The sequence below is a fragment of the Helianthus annuus genome, chromosome 5 (genome assembly GCF_002127325.2).
Source record: "Helianthus annuus cultivar XRQ/B chromosome 5, HanXRQr2.0-SUNRISE, whole genome shotgun sequence".
Lineage (NCBI taxonomy): Eukaryota > Viridiplantae > Streptophyta > Magnoliopsida > Asterales > Asteraceae > Helianthus > Helianthus annuus.
In genome coordinates this window covers 40,071,669-40,085,803 of record NC_035437.2, presented here as the reverse complement: position 1 = coordinate 40,085,803, position 14,135 = coordinate 40,071,669, and the positions used below count along the sequence as shown (strand labels likewise).

General features: G+C 39.4%; 2 protein-coding genes across 11 annotated transcripts in view; one reads left to right on the top strand and one right to left on the bottom strand.

Annotated features, from left to right (window-relative positions):
• Positions 1-3,999: 3,999 nt before the first annotated feature.
• LOC110940791 overlaps positions 4,000-14,135 on the bottom strand; it is a 30,357-nt gene continuing 20,221 nt past the window's right edge. For 6 of the 10 annotated variants that reach the window (XM_022182354.2, XM_022182352.2, XM_035990552.1 and 3 more), the window contains one exon: positions 4,000-4,456. Coding sequence is in view for 2 of the 10 variants with exons in the window: in XM_035990552.1 (XP_035846445.1) it covers positions 4,433-4,456 (24 nt within the window). In the remaining 8 variants the exon portion in view is untranslated. The remainder of the gene's footprint in view (positions 4,457-14,135) is intronic. The other 4 variants (XR_004893934.1, XR_004893930.1, XR_004893932.1 and 1 more) reach the window with 1 other exon arrangement.
• LOC110940789 (disease resistance protein RUN1-like) lies at positions 6,009-11,039 on the top strand. The gene is made up of 5 exons (XM_035990550.1): positions 6,009-6,543; positions 7,670-8,804; positions 8,885-9,208; positions 9,308-10,177; positions 10,270-11,039. The coding sequence occupies exons 1-5, from the start codon at positions 6,431-6,433 to the stop codon at positions 10,891-10,893; spliced, it is 3,066 nt and encodes a 1,021-aa protein (XP_035846443.1). The 5' UTR covers positions 6,009-6,430; the 3' UTR covers positions 10,894-11,039.

Genomic DNA, 14,135 nt, shown 5'->3' with positions numbered 1-14,135 from the left:
ATTAATCGGATTGGACTTTTTAAGTATAATTTTACAAATTTTTTTATATATATAGATAACTTTATACTTTTTATTAATACTCAGTCTTATATCAACTAATCCGTAGGCCGTTGCCCTCTAAAGCTACTCGCCACTCCTCTAACCTCGCGTTCAGGCACTGTTTAGTCTCTGCAATCAACACAATATCGTCTGCAAAAAGCATGCACCACGGAACTGTCTCCTGAATCAACTTGGACAGCTCATCCAAGACAACCGCAAAAAGAAAAGGGCTCAACGCTGACCCTTGGTGGAGTCCTACCTCCACAGGAAAGAAGTTTGTATCCCCTACAGGCGCGCGGACACTAGTTTCCGCTCTATCGTATGTATCCTTAATTATGTCTATATACTTCCCAGGTAGCCCTCGACCCTCCAAACTATCCCAAATCAGTTGCCGTGGGACAGTGTCATATGCCTTTTCAAGGTCGATAAACACCATATGTAGATCTTGCTTCTTCGCTCTATACTTTTCCATCAATCTCCTTAGAATATGTATCGCTTCTGTAGTTGACCTCCCTTTCATGAATCCAAATTGGTTTACTGAAACCTGAGTTTCTTTTCTAATTCTAGTTTCAGTTACCCTTTCCCATAGCTTCATAGTGTGGCTTAGTAGTTTGATTCCTCTGTAGTTCCCACAACATTGAGCGTCTCCTTTATTCTTGTATAGAGGCACCACGACACTACTCCTCTACTGATCTGGCATTTTTCCAGTCTTGAAAATACGATTGAACAAAAGTGTTAGCCATCGGACTCCTTCTTCCCCCAAACACTTCCACACCTCAATCGGTATGTTGTCCAAACCCACAGCCTTGCCCCTTCCCATCTTCCTAAGTGTCATCCTCACCTCTTCATGTGTGATCCTAGTGCAGTAGCAATTATTCTGTTGTCTCCTTTGAGTCCTGGGGTAACCCATCGCATACAAGCTGGCTGGTGTAGATGGAGGGCAGCCAGTGGGGTTTTGTGCGATAGGAGGTTCCCAACTAAACTAAAGGGAAAATTTTACAGAGTAGCAGTTAGGCCAGCTATGCTATATGGAACAGACTGTTGGGCTATCAAGAAGACACAAGCGCGCAAGATGGAGGTAGCAGAGATGAGGATGCTGAGGTGGATGTGTGGTCACACGAGGTTAGATCGTATTAGAAATGAGGTTTTTAGGAAAAGATTAGGGGTGGCTAGTATATCAGATAAGATTAAGGAGGGGAGATTGAGATGGTTTGGGCATGTGAAGCGGAGACAAACGACGTCACCAGTTAGAGTAGTGGAAACTCTTACTGTGGAGGGGAGGAGAGGAAGAGGCAGACCCAAACTGACATGGGATGAGCAGATTAGGCATGATTTACTAGAGTTGCATCTTTCTGAGGACATGGTCCAAGATAGGACTGCGTGGAGACGTAGGATTAGGGTTAAGGACTTTTAGGGGATATTGCAGTAAGGTCTTAGGTGTATTTTAGGGACGTAGGTTTTCTTATTCTTTAAGTGACCTTACCTGTGATTGCATTCATGTGTTCATGCCCAAATGTTGTATGATATTATATATGATTTACATTATATTTTGTCACTCTGATAACTTTCTTGGTATTGGTATGATGTTATTATATTGTATTGATATTATACATGATTTACATTATATTGCTGACTTCTTATTGCTATGTTCTTTGACTTGGTGTGTTGGTATGATGTTTGTTTTGGAGCCGAGGGTCTCTCTGGAAGCAGCCTCTCTATCCCTAGGGATAGAGGCAAGGTCTGTCTACATCCCACCCTCCCCAGACCCTATAAGTAGCTTTGCTATTTGTGGGATTTACTGGGTATGGTTGTTGTTGTTGTTGTTATACTTTTTATTAATAAATTTACAAGTTTAGGAGATAACTTTATACTTTTTATTAATAAATTTAAAAGTTTAGGAACCATGTGTAAACTAGTGAAAGATAGAGGGGGTTAAATGTTAAAATACCTAAAATTAAATGTTAAAATAGGTTTATAAGTAATATTTCGGCTGTAAAACAATGGGCCAGATTCAAAAATGGGTCAAATTTTGTGTTTAATGGGCTATAAAACATGGACCGATTAGTCCGATTTTGACCGCCTGGGATCGATTTTGACCGCCTAAGACCGACTTTGACCATATCCGCCTAATTGGACCGACTAGCTAAATATTAGTCAGTAACTCACCGCCTAGCGCCTAGGCGCCGATTAATTGGCCGCCTAGGCCGATTTCTGCAACATTGCTAATGCCACACTACTGTCAATGACCACCGAAACTGAAGTTGCGGTGTTAATGAGAAGAAATTAAACCGAAACGTCGAAACGTAAAACATAGAATAAGATAACTAAGTTGATCTAAGACTCGCGCGTTACGATGAACCCGCGTCAATATTTTCTCGTTTGACAGGTTCATCGTAATCTATATATAATATATATCATTACCACTATACAAACCATAATGCATACATTACAACAACCATTGCATCAATATGTTGCAAATTATATTTATACAAGATTTTGGCTAAATTAATTAGATTATTATAAATAATAATAATTTACAAATAAAACAACACAACTTTGAATGGAAACCGATTGAATATGGAAGATAATGAAACCATTATTTGATTAGGGTACAACCACTTAAGCACAATTTACAACCATACATGCATACAAAACAAATTGAATTTGGTAAGGTAATGAAACCATTATTAATTGATTAAGGTACAACCACTTAATCACAACTTACAACCTATATTTGATTAAGGTACAATAATTTAAGCACAACTTACCACCAAATATGCACACAATTGTTTAAAATTAATAGTATATAAATAATATAATAAAATATTAGATACACTTTTTTTATAGTTTTATTATTTTAATATTATAATAATTGTTATTTTCTTTACTTTTAAAGTTTGATAAGGTTGATGTCAACCGATACTTGTATCGAAACATCGGTTCGTTACTTTTTAAGTTTGATAAGGTTGGTGTCACCCGGTACTTGTATCGAAAACATCGGTTCGTTATCGGTACATCAAGGTACAAACCAGCACCAGCCTGGTACATAAAACGCCAAAAGTCGGTACCGGATTGAGTTTCATAGTCTTTTAGTTCGAGAAATTTGGTACTGCTACCCAAAACTATTTGCTCATCCCTGATCACAGGTACCGTACGAACAACAACGGTATCGTACAACTTTTTTTTTCAGGGGTAGGGATGAGCTCGGTGCCAACTGATACCCCGGTTACGGTATCGGTATATAAAGTAAAAACCGGTAGCGAACTAGTACCAGGAACGCCAAACGTCAGTACCGAACTGGTACTTAGGATCTTTCGGTTTAGGAAATTCGGTACCGATACCCATTACTACTTGCTCATCTCTTACTACGGATTTCTACCAACGACATCATTACCATACAACTTTTTAGTTTATTTTCTTTTGGTTATTTTTTAGTGTTTTTTTCTACATTTTCTTTTTATTCTGGTCAGCGGTTCCGTGTGCAACGCGCTCGTAGTGATTTCAAACACATATAAAAGCAGACTAAATAACAAAAAAGTTCGCCGCAACGCGGCGACAAGTTTTTTAACTAGTTATTTATAAGATTATAAGATGAGAGATTACATGAAAACAAATTAAGAAAAAAATAAAAGGTTTGAAATATATATAATTGAAACCTTACGAAGGAGGTACAATAAGTAAAAATAATATAAATGGGGTATGAATAACAGCCCCCATTTCGTATTTACTTATTAGGCTATACGGTATGGTGATGGTCCTCCCTTAGAGGATGATCCGCTACGTAGGCGTCGCATCATAGTCCCTTAGAGGATGATCCGCCATGGTAAAACACTGGAAATGAGAGGATGATCATACCCCACAATCTTGATTTTTTTTTTAATTTATCTACTTTTTAATTTATCCTACCCCATAAATCAACAACAAGATTGATGCTTTGCATCTGATCAACCATCACAAAAAAACCCCAATTTTGGTTCTTAATCACACTCACAAAGAGTTTATAACAACAATCGGCCAAAGAATCACAAAATATAAACTATCAAAGATAACATATGCTGACCTATAATACACCTCGAATCAGTCGAAACCAGCAAGTCATTAAGTTGCAAAACATTAGCATCTATCAAACATTAACCAAACAGACTGAATTCTAATTATTGACTAAAGCTAAGGAAAAAGACATTACAAATGCTCATCTTCTCTGCAGGTTGGTGAACATGAAGTATGCATATCTGTCTACCTCCTGAATTGTGTAGCGCTTATCGCAGAGTTGACTGACTCTCTTTCATATTCTTCCCAACCGCCACATAAACCTTATCTTCAACAATTTCCATAATCCCCAATGTGTCCACAACTGGATACCTTATCCCATTCATGCTCGCCATCTCAAACGTTAGGTTTTCTTATCATAACAGTCCTGAATACGTTCATTTATACTCAAATCAAATGCAATAATCAACATAATCAATCAGTTATAACACACTCACACATTGTATGTGCATATGTTTGTCCACAAATTCATACTCATGAGTGGCTATCAACCAAAACAATCAAAGATAAAAGACAATTGAACTACATACACACACATACACAGATGAATATTAATTGCAATTATCAACATAATCAATCAATTACAACACGAAATAACTTATATATGCATATATTTGTTCACAAATTCAAATTCATATGAGATTATCAATCGAAACAATCAAACACAACATTCAATCGAACTATATACACACACATACACAGATGAATATCAGTTGCTTAAATCACACAATTACTTATATGTGCATATGTTTGTTCACAAATTCAAACTCATACACACTTACACAGATGAATATCTACTTATATCGAGCTATATACACACTTACACACTTACACACTTACACAGATGAATATCTACACACTTAAGGTCAAAGGGGTATGATAGGGCAACCTTTTATAACAACAATCGGCCAAAGAATCACAAAATATTCTGTTGAATGCTTGCCGCCGCTGCTACGGGTCATGAGCCGGAGCTCCGGCGGCCGCTGCTGCCGTCGGATCCACCACCATCTTCTCAACCACTACCACCCTTCTCCATCACCATCATCAACTCAGTCAATCGGTGCCACCGAGACAACGCCGCCGCCATCTTCAAAGGGTTTGATTTTGGATTTGGGAGAAGGGTTTGATTTTGGATTTGGGGGTTTATTGGTGTGTGAGAGAAGGGGAGGACCGTCCTTGGCGTCGAGAACCCGACAATGGCGACGATGGAGGAACGGCGACGGAGGTCTCGAAATGGAGAAGGGGGCGGCGTCTCAAGGTGGACGTTGCTGGACGGTCCCCATACCGTCCAGCCTTACACCTGCTTAAGAGGAAAAATAGTGGACTTCACATCTAAGTTTGTGAGATGAGAGGGTGTAATAAGTAAATAGATGTATTTAGTACCACCCATAAATAAATGTTATTAACTAACTTGATACAAGTACAAAAGTAAATATAATAGTGTTCAAATAAGCCAATGATCTCTAAATCAATTGATGGAGGGTTTGCATTTCTCTTGGGAGATGCAGGTTCAAATCTTACTTGGTGCAGAGTGAGGCATTGGTAGGCAATGATAGGAGACCCAGGGAAACCTATGTTCGATCCTTGAGTCAAACAGGTCCTACCGGTAATTCGACCGTCATGCCTGCAGATGGGTGGGTTACCGTGTTTTTCCTGGAATTAGTGGTAGACTCAGGTTACTCTACTCTCGAAGTACTTTGTTTAGTACAGTAGGTGTACTGAAAGTGCTCGAGATTGATTCTATCATACCCTAAAAAAAATAGTGTTAAAGATAAGTTTCAAGCTTTAGTGGCCCTACCACGAGGCAAGTTCGGTAGGTCATCAAGAGTAGTTGTTGACTTTTTGTTGGCTTTCACTTGAAAACATTATTCACATTGCACAGCAAGATGGTGACTCCATAGCTTCCAGCAGCAACTCAAAATGTCAAATTGCACTGATCTAATACAAGTATCCTCCTCCTCCTCATCAATTTCTGATGACATATATGATTTGTTTTTAAGTTTCAGAGGTGCCGACACTCGTAATGGCTTCACCGATCACCTCTACAACGCCCTTATGGATGCCGGTGTCAACACTTTTTTGGATGATGAAGAGATTGAAACTGGAAAGCAGCTGCAACCCGAACTGGAGAGGGCGATTAAATCAGCTAGGGCTTCTATAATCGTCTTGTCTGAGAATTATGCTTCTTCCACTTGGTGTCTGGATGAATTGGTATTAATCCTTGACCAAAACACAAAGTTTAACCACATTGTGATCCCCCATATTTTATCATGTCGAGCCCACCAACGTCAGGAAGCAAAAACACAGCTTTGGGGAAGCATTGGAAAAGCATAGAGAGAAGATGAGATGTGAAAAAAATGAAGTGAAAAGAATTCAATGGGGTCAAAAGATCCGGTCATGGAAGAAGGCACTTACACAAGTAGCTGATTTGAAAGGACTAGATGCAAAGAACAGGTTGGTTGTTATAAATCCCCAAATTGTATTGTAATTAATTTAGTCCACCACATAAATTGTTTGATATTATCACCACAGCACTTTTTCACAACCATTGTAGATTGGAGTAAAAAGTAAATTACAAAAATCGTCTTTTATGTATGCCACTTAACTGTGTCCTTTGTCTTTAATAATTACAGAAAACGTACTTGATGTTTGCAAACCCTTGCAAGTTATGTCCTTTAGCCCTATATCAGTTAATTTTTTGTGGTTAATCTGACCAAATAGACCCCACATGAGGGTATTTTGGTCATTTTATTCTCATGTGGGGTCCATTCGGTCAGATTTAACCACAAAAATACCCTTATGTGGGGTCCATTTGGTCAGATTTAACCACAAAAAATAACTGAATTAGGGCTAAAGGACATAACTTGCAAGGGTTTACAAATATCGAGTACGTTTTCTGTAATTATTGAAGACAAATGACACAGTTTGCAATAAGTGACATACATAAATGACGATTTTTGTAATTTACTCTTGAGTAAATCCCGATCTTCTATTAGTAATCGAACCACGTTAAGGGAATAAATATGTTTGTGAACGATTCATTAACATTTATTTACTGAACAAGATTTTATGTTTGCGTTCACGAACACAAATAAATTTGGTGAATGCGATGAAGGCTAGAGTGGATGTTGGAGGGGAGCATCGCTGGAACTTGAAGCCCTAATCATGGAACAGACGTCAATAATATTCGTCAATGTGAATATTGAAAAAGGAAAGGAGAACAATGCATAAACCATTTTTTCGCAATTTTTTTTTAAATAGGATTTTTGCAGTATTCATAACTTTTCGCAACTTTTTGTAAAAGTTTTTCGCATTTTTAAAAAATATTTAGCGATTTATGAATCCATGTTGACTTTTTTAAGTCATCGTCATCATATAACAAAAAAAGGAACGTAAAAGAAATGTCATGTAGCATTGGTTACATGATATTTAGGTCGATCAAATATATAAGATTGGAACACTAAGGTAAACTTGAGTGATCCTAAAACTTGATTACTATCTTACAAAGTTATCCCTTGAATTTATACTAAAGTTGTTAGTTTTCGGATTTTCACAAAGATGTTTCATATTATCACTGCAGGAAAGAGTCGGAGTTTATTAAAGAAGTTGTAATCGACATCCAACGTAGATTAGGTGTACCTTCTAATAATAAACGGCCACTTCTGGTCGGGGGCGACTATATCAATGAGATGAGATCCATTAGTTCATGGTTGACAGATGGATCTTGTCATATTGTCGACGTTCTCACAATTGTAGGCATGGGTGGGATTGGGAAGACATCCCTGGCCAGATATGTTTTCATGCTACACTCGCGTACATTCCACAAAAGCTGCTTTATTGAAGGTATTAATACAAGATGTAATGAAAAGAGTAATGGATTGCTTAAATTACAAAAGCAACTTCATGGAGACCTTTCAAAAGAAATCCAGTTACGAGTTAATAATGTCTCTGAATACACCTCTAAGATTGAGAATGCACTTAAACTTAACAAGGTATTTGTAGTGCTTGATGATATTCATAGTCTCGATCAGTTGGATGCTTTACTTGGAAAAGAAGGTTTTCATCCAGGAAGCAAAATCATAATTACAACCAAGGATGCATCTTTAACAGAAAGGTGTTCATTGTTCAACCCACAAGTTCAACCAAAGCGTAAGACGGTCTCACTTAATGGCTTAACCGAGTCTGAATCGCTAGTGCTTTTATGCATTCATGCATTCAAGAGACAAAACCCCAAAGAAGGTTACAAAGAGGTTTCGGAAAATCTTGTGAAGTACTGTGAGGGACATCCATTGGCTCTTGAAGTTTTGGGCAAGTCTCTGAACAAGCGAGATGTAGCATATTGGGAAGACTGCATAAATGGACTGAAGAAAGAACCTCATTCCCATATAAATAAGGCATTGAAAATGAGCCTTGAGTCTTTGCCATTAAAAAATGATAAGGAATTGTTTAAGCATATTGCATGTTTCTTTGTGGGAATAGATAGAGATTTGACTGAAACAATACTGAAAGAATGTGATATTAACACAAGATCTGGGATTACGAATCTCATTGATAGACACCTTGTTAGAATAGGTTGGAAAAACAAGCTGATGATGCATCAATTGGTTCAAGAGATGGGAAGAGATTTAGTACGTCAAGAATCACCTGACAAGCCATGGGAGCGTAGTCGATTATGGTGTCACGAGGAGTCATTCAAAGTCTTGAAACAAAAGAAAGTAAGAGGGTAGTAGCTATGCATGTTCAAAGTATTTTGGTAGTCTATATACATGTATATAACTTTGTATGCATTATGTAGGGTCAGAGAAATCTTCTAGGTCTTGCCCTTGACATGAAAATGCTTGACAAAAAGAAGGTACGTGGATCTTTGGAGCTAACAACAGACTCATTAAGCAATATGGATAATCTGATGCTACTACAACTCAATTATGTACAGTTAAAAGGATCTTTCGACAAGTTTCCAGAAGAATTAAGATGGTTGTGTTTGCATGGCTTCCCTTTAAAGTCTATACCTCCAGAATTGTCATTGGAGTATCTGGTTGCTCTTGACATGTCCTATAGCAATATTGTGTCATTTGGCATGTGTTACACCAACACACAACAACTTGAAAGCGGGCCAAAGGTAAGATGTTACATATATGGATGGGTAATAAGACAACCTTTTTTTTCTATTGAGTAAATGCAACTCATTACCTGTTTTAACTTATATCCATTTCAACAGCTGTCTGGGTCAGGTTCAAAAGACAAACGATTGCTTGGATTATTGAAGATTCTTGATCTGAGTTTCTGTCAACAACTTCATAGCCTCGGTGGTTTTTTCGAACTCCATGCACTTGAGAGGTTAATAGTTAAAAATTGCACAAGTTTGATAGAGGCGTGTGAATTAGTTGAGCAATGTGTTGAACTTCTCCACATTGATCTGAGTTACTGCTACAAGCTTAAAAAGCTTCTGATAGGCAAGTTAAAGAAGGTTAAAACACTGTTTTTAGAAGGCTGTAATTATGATGAATCTCAAACCGAGATACGTGGTATAAGTTCATCAGATAGTAGCTTAAACTCACAGACCTCTTCGTATAATGCCATCATGGAGGCTACACCAAGTGATTTCAAGTTCTTTGCAATTTCCTTACCGAGCTCATTAATATTCTTGTCACTTGCAAATAATAATTTGTCTAACGAATCCTTTCCCATGGACACGAGTTGCCTATCCATGTTAGAGGAATTATGTTTAGATAATAATCCAATTGGATCAATGCCCAACTGCGTGAGAAGCCTTCCTAGGCTTAAGTTGAGATCAATCGAGCATCCTCCACCGAAGTTAAGAAGGTTATCAGCTGAACCTTCATTGAACCATTTAAATGTGGGGAAAATAAAATTTGATCCCCAAATGTCCCCGCTCAACTTTTATAGAGGCTTGAAAACGTTAGAACCTTGGTCACTTGAAATCGATGGCATGGTTAAAATCCAACCATTGGTAGACGTCGAGGAAAAGGTATTAAATAGATTGGGCTGGAAAAATTTGGAGTCTGTTAAAGAAAGGCAATGGGGAACTTGCTACTTTACTGGATCAAATACATCACCTAAAACCCAGGTTTCCTCTTGATTAATTAACTAGCTTGTTGTGTGAATATATACATATGTGTATCTATTATTTAACGTGAATATTAATGTTGTATTTGACAGATGTATTATGAATTTGGAATATTCAGCACATTTTATGAGGGGAAGGAAATGCCAGAGTGGATCGATGAATTTCGAAGCGATGGCCCATCAATATCATTTACGATCCCGTCATCTGTTAAGAAGCTCCGTGGGTTGAATTTCTGTTGTGTGGAGATGTATCCACAATGGAATTATTTTAAGTTACCAATGATCAAAATTAGTAACATTACAAAAGAGCACACTTGGATTTATGATCATTATGTTGAGGAATTTGACTTGGGTGGAAAGTGTTTAAACTTTTTAAGCTATTGGATGTTTGAGCCGAATGAGATGAGAAGTGATGACGAGATTACTATTACTGTGGAACAGATACCAAACTGGGTTTCGCACACACAAGTTACAAAGCATTGCGGGGTGACGCTTGTGTATGAAGATGGAATGATTGAGGAAGAAGAAGATGCATTGGATTATTACAAGTCATGGAATCACATAATCGGCGGAGATCTCTCTGGTTTCCAGTTAGCAACACCAACAGGAGAATACCTCTTATATAACATGCGCTTTCAGAACCGGACCGATACATCACGATTTCGTACTCTCATTGCTCATGGAGCCAGTTACAAAGGTACATGTTTTATAAATTAAAATTTAGTCAAGTGGATGTGTGAATGCATGGATAACATGGAAGTGGGAGAGTATAGCTATGGATTTCGTAACCAAACTTCCGCCCACGCCATCAGGTCACGACAGCATTTGGGTCATAGTTGATCGTCTGACCAAATCAGCCCACTTTTTGCCAATCCGGGAAGACTACAAGGTAGAACGACTAGCCCGAATCTACACCGACGAGATCATTTGTAATCATGGTATGACTCGTGAAATCATTTCAGACCGTGACGCTCGGTTTACCTCGCGATTGTGGGAACGTTTCAAGCAGCTCTTGGTACGACGCTTAACCTAAGTACCGCATTCCATCCTCAAACCGACGGACAGACCGAAAGAACGATCCTTACCCATGAAGACATGCTTCGTGCGTGTGTCATAGACTTCGGTGGTAGTTGGAACAAATACCTACCGTTAGTCGAATTCTCGTACAACAACAGCTATCATGCCAGCATACAAATGGCACCATTCGAGGCTTTATATGGATGAAGGTGTCGATCACCTATTGTGTGGCACGAGATCGGTCACTTGCAATTAACCGGTCCCGAGTTACTACAAGAAACAACTGACAAAATCCTCCAGATTCGAGACAACTTGTCGAAAGCCCGGGACAGACAGAAAAGTTACGCCGATAGAAGACGCAAGCCCCTTGAGTTTGACGTTGGCTACTACGTACTCCTAAAGGTATCACCTTGGAAGGGTGTGGTCAGATTCGGCAAGAAAGGGAAACTAGTGCCTCGATATGTTGGACCTTTTAAGATTCTAGAAAGGATTGGAAAAGTCGCCTAGAGACTCGAACTACCGGAGGAACTTAGTAACGTCCACCCGACTTTCCATGTGTCAAACCTCCGAAAATGCCTAGCTGACCATGATCTGATTGTACCTCTCGACGACCTTCAAGTCAACGAAACGCTGCATTTCGTGGAAAAGCCTGTCGAAATCATGGATCGCCAAACCAAGCAACTCAGACGCTCACGTATCCCTATCGTGAAAGTTCGATGGGAAGGCAAACGAGGCGCAGAGTTCACTTGGGAACCCGGAAGCGACATGAAGGATAAGTACCCGTAGTTGTTTAAAAAAAGATCTGATGTGTGAAATTGGTAAAATCATTCACGGTGCTGTGCAGCTTCGAGCCTAATTTCGGGACGAAATTCCCTAAACAAGGGGAGGTTGTAACACCCCGTGTTTTCGAATGTCAAAGTCAAAGTCAAAGTCCAACTCAAGTTTGACTTCTTGGCTGTAATTAGTCTATTTTTATGTTTTGTATTATGTGGAGTAAGTGTTGTGAAACAGCGAAATCGAGGTAATCGAATGTTTAATCGACGCGAAACGCTTTTCGACTGTGAATAGTAGGAAGTAACAATGCGATAAAGTTAACCAATCAATCATCAAGCTAATCAAATCATCAATTGAACTCGAAACTCGAATTATGCGAATTTGGTGTTATATTACGTGTGTGTGTGCCTTATGTGTTACCTGTGCGTGCTTACTTTATGTTATGTGTGGTGATCAATCGAATCGAAACTCAAAACTCAATCGAACTCAATCGAAATCGAAATCGAATATGGAATGTAGATGCTTGTATGTAGATATAGTGGTTGGGATTAAAAGTAATGTGAATAGGAAACTCTATCGTATTCGTATCGTCTTCAATCGAAATCGAAATATCAAAAATCGTCGCGCCAAACACTCGAAACAGGCTGTGGATCGATCAGGCTCCTAGCCGATCGAAAAGCCCAGCCGATCGGACAGACTGTCCGATCGAGCAGGCTGTCCGATCGGGATGCCTGGCCGATCGGCCAACCCTTTCCTCTTTGGGAAGCCTATAAATAGGCCTGTCATTGTCATTCTTTCTACTTTTGGAAACCCTCTGACCGACCAGCTTGTGCTCCCCTTCTTTTCTCAGATTTCTTTCGATTTCGGTAAGTTTTCATCCTAAATCTTGTACTTTCTTGATCAATGCACACTCCTACACCTTTATATCTTTCAAATCTTGATTTCTAACCGTGAAATCATCAAGATCTAAGGATTCTAGGATGATGTCATCATGGTGTTCTTCAAGAACTTCATGTTTCGGCCTCAATCCACCAAGAATCACTTGGATCTAACCGATTTCCACATAAAAACACTAAGATCTACCACAGATCTGAACATTTACCTAGTGTGAAGGATTGAAAAATGGATTTTCCAACTTTCTTTCAACTCTTTTACACTCAATACCTTCAAACCGGTAGAAACGGGGCTTGAGCCAACTCACCAATCATTCTAATGGCCAAGTGGTACAAGATTCGGATTCTATCTACTAGATTCACCGATTTCGGGTTAAACCTATAAACTCCATTCCGAACCGTTCACCGGCCGGACTTGGGTGATTCGTGTCCGAGCAGGGGAAACAAGTAAGAGCGAGGGTTCCATGGTTCATCTCGTTGTCAACATACCTCGACATAACGTCAAACAATCAGGACAACCAAGTGTTAGACGAACAGGCCGACCCGGTCAGGATGCTGACCGATCGGACAGGGTGTTCGAACGAACAGCCCAACCGATCGGACATGTCAGCCGATCGACCAGGCCAGCCGATCGGCTAGCACATGGCCCCACACTTTGACAATTTCATGATGTATAGTATTGAACGAAGTGATGTCCGATCGAACGAGCTGTTCGATAACATTACTCATCGGATCATGAGATACTATGCTTTAACCGTTAATCGATTTTCAACTCGTTCGACGTATTGGAGTGCCACCCGATCGAACATGATGTCCGATCAGGTGACATCCAGCTGAGGACTTACTACCGAAGTGTCTAACCGATCGGTCCGTTCGATCGATCGACCTGAAAGGTAAGAACACTTAGATGTTCTCAAATACTACAACGAAAACTTCAAAAGGACAAGCCATCATACACAAAGACATCCTTCACAAAGGAAGAAACAATCCACTCGAACAGTCCAAGCGATCGAGCCTATCGGCTGATCGAACAGGCTGTCTGAACGGACTGTCCAACCGAACGAACAACCCGTTCGATCGAACCTACCGTCCGATCGACCAGGCTGTTCGACCCATCATCACTTGTTCCCATTTTACGCGTTACTCATCGTTATGCTATCGGACTATTCAGGCTAACCCTACTCTCAAGCGCTCCCTTCAATCCATCGGCTGTGAGTATACTCGAACCCTTTTTGCTTTAGCACTTTTGGGTGTTACATACGTTACTTATCTAAA

Bases quoted from the DNA above. Each gene is read 5' to 3' on its own strand.
- LOC110940789 (XM_035990550.1), top strand. From the start codon at position 6,431: ATGAGATGTGAAAAAAATGAAGTGAAAAGAATTCAATGGGGTCAAAAG. The intron at 8,805-8,884 runs GTAAGAGGGTAG...TGCATTATGTAG, and splicing joins AAGTCTTGAAACAAAAGAAA to GGTCAGAGAAATCTTCTAGG. The intron at 10,178-10,269 runs GTTTCCTCTTGA...TGTATTTGACAG, and splicing joins ATACATCACCTAAAACCCAG to ATGTATTATGAATTTGGAAT.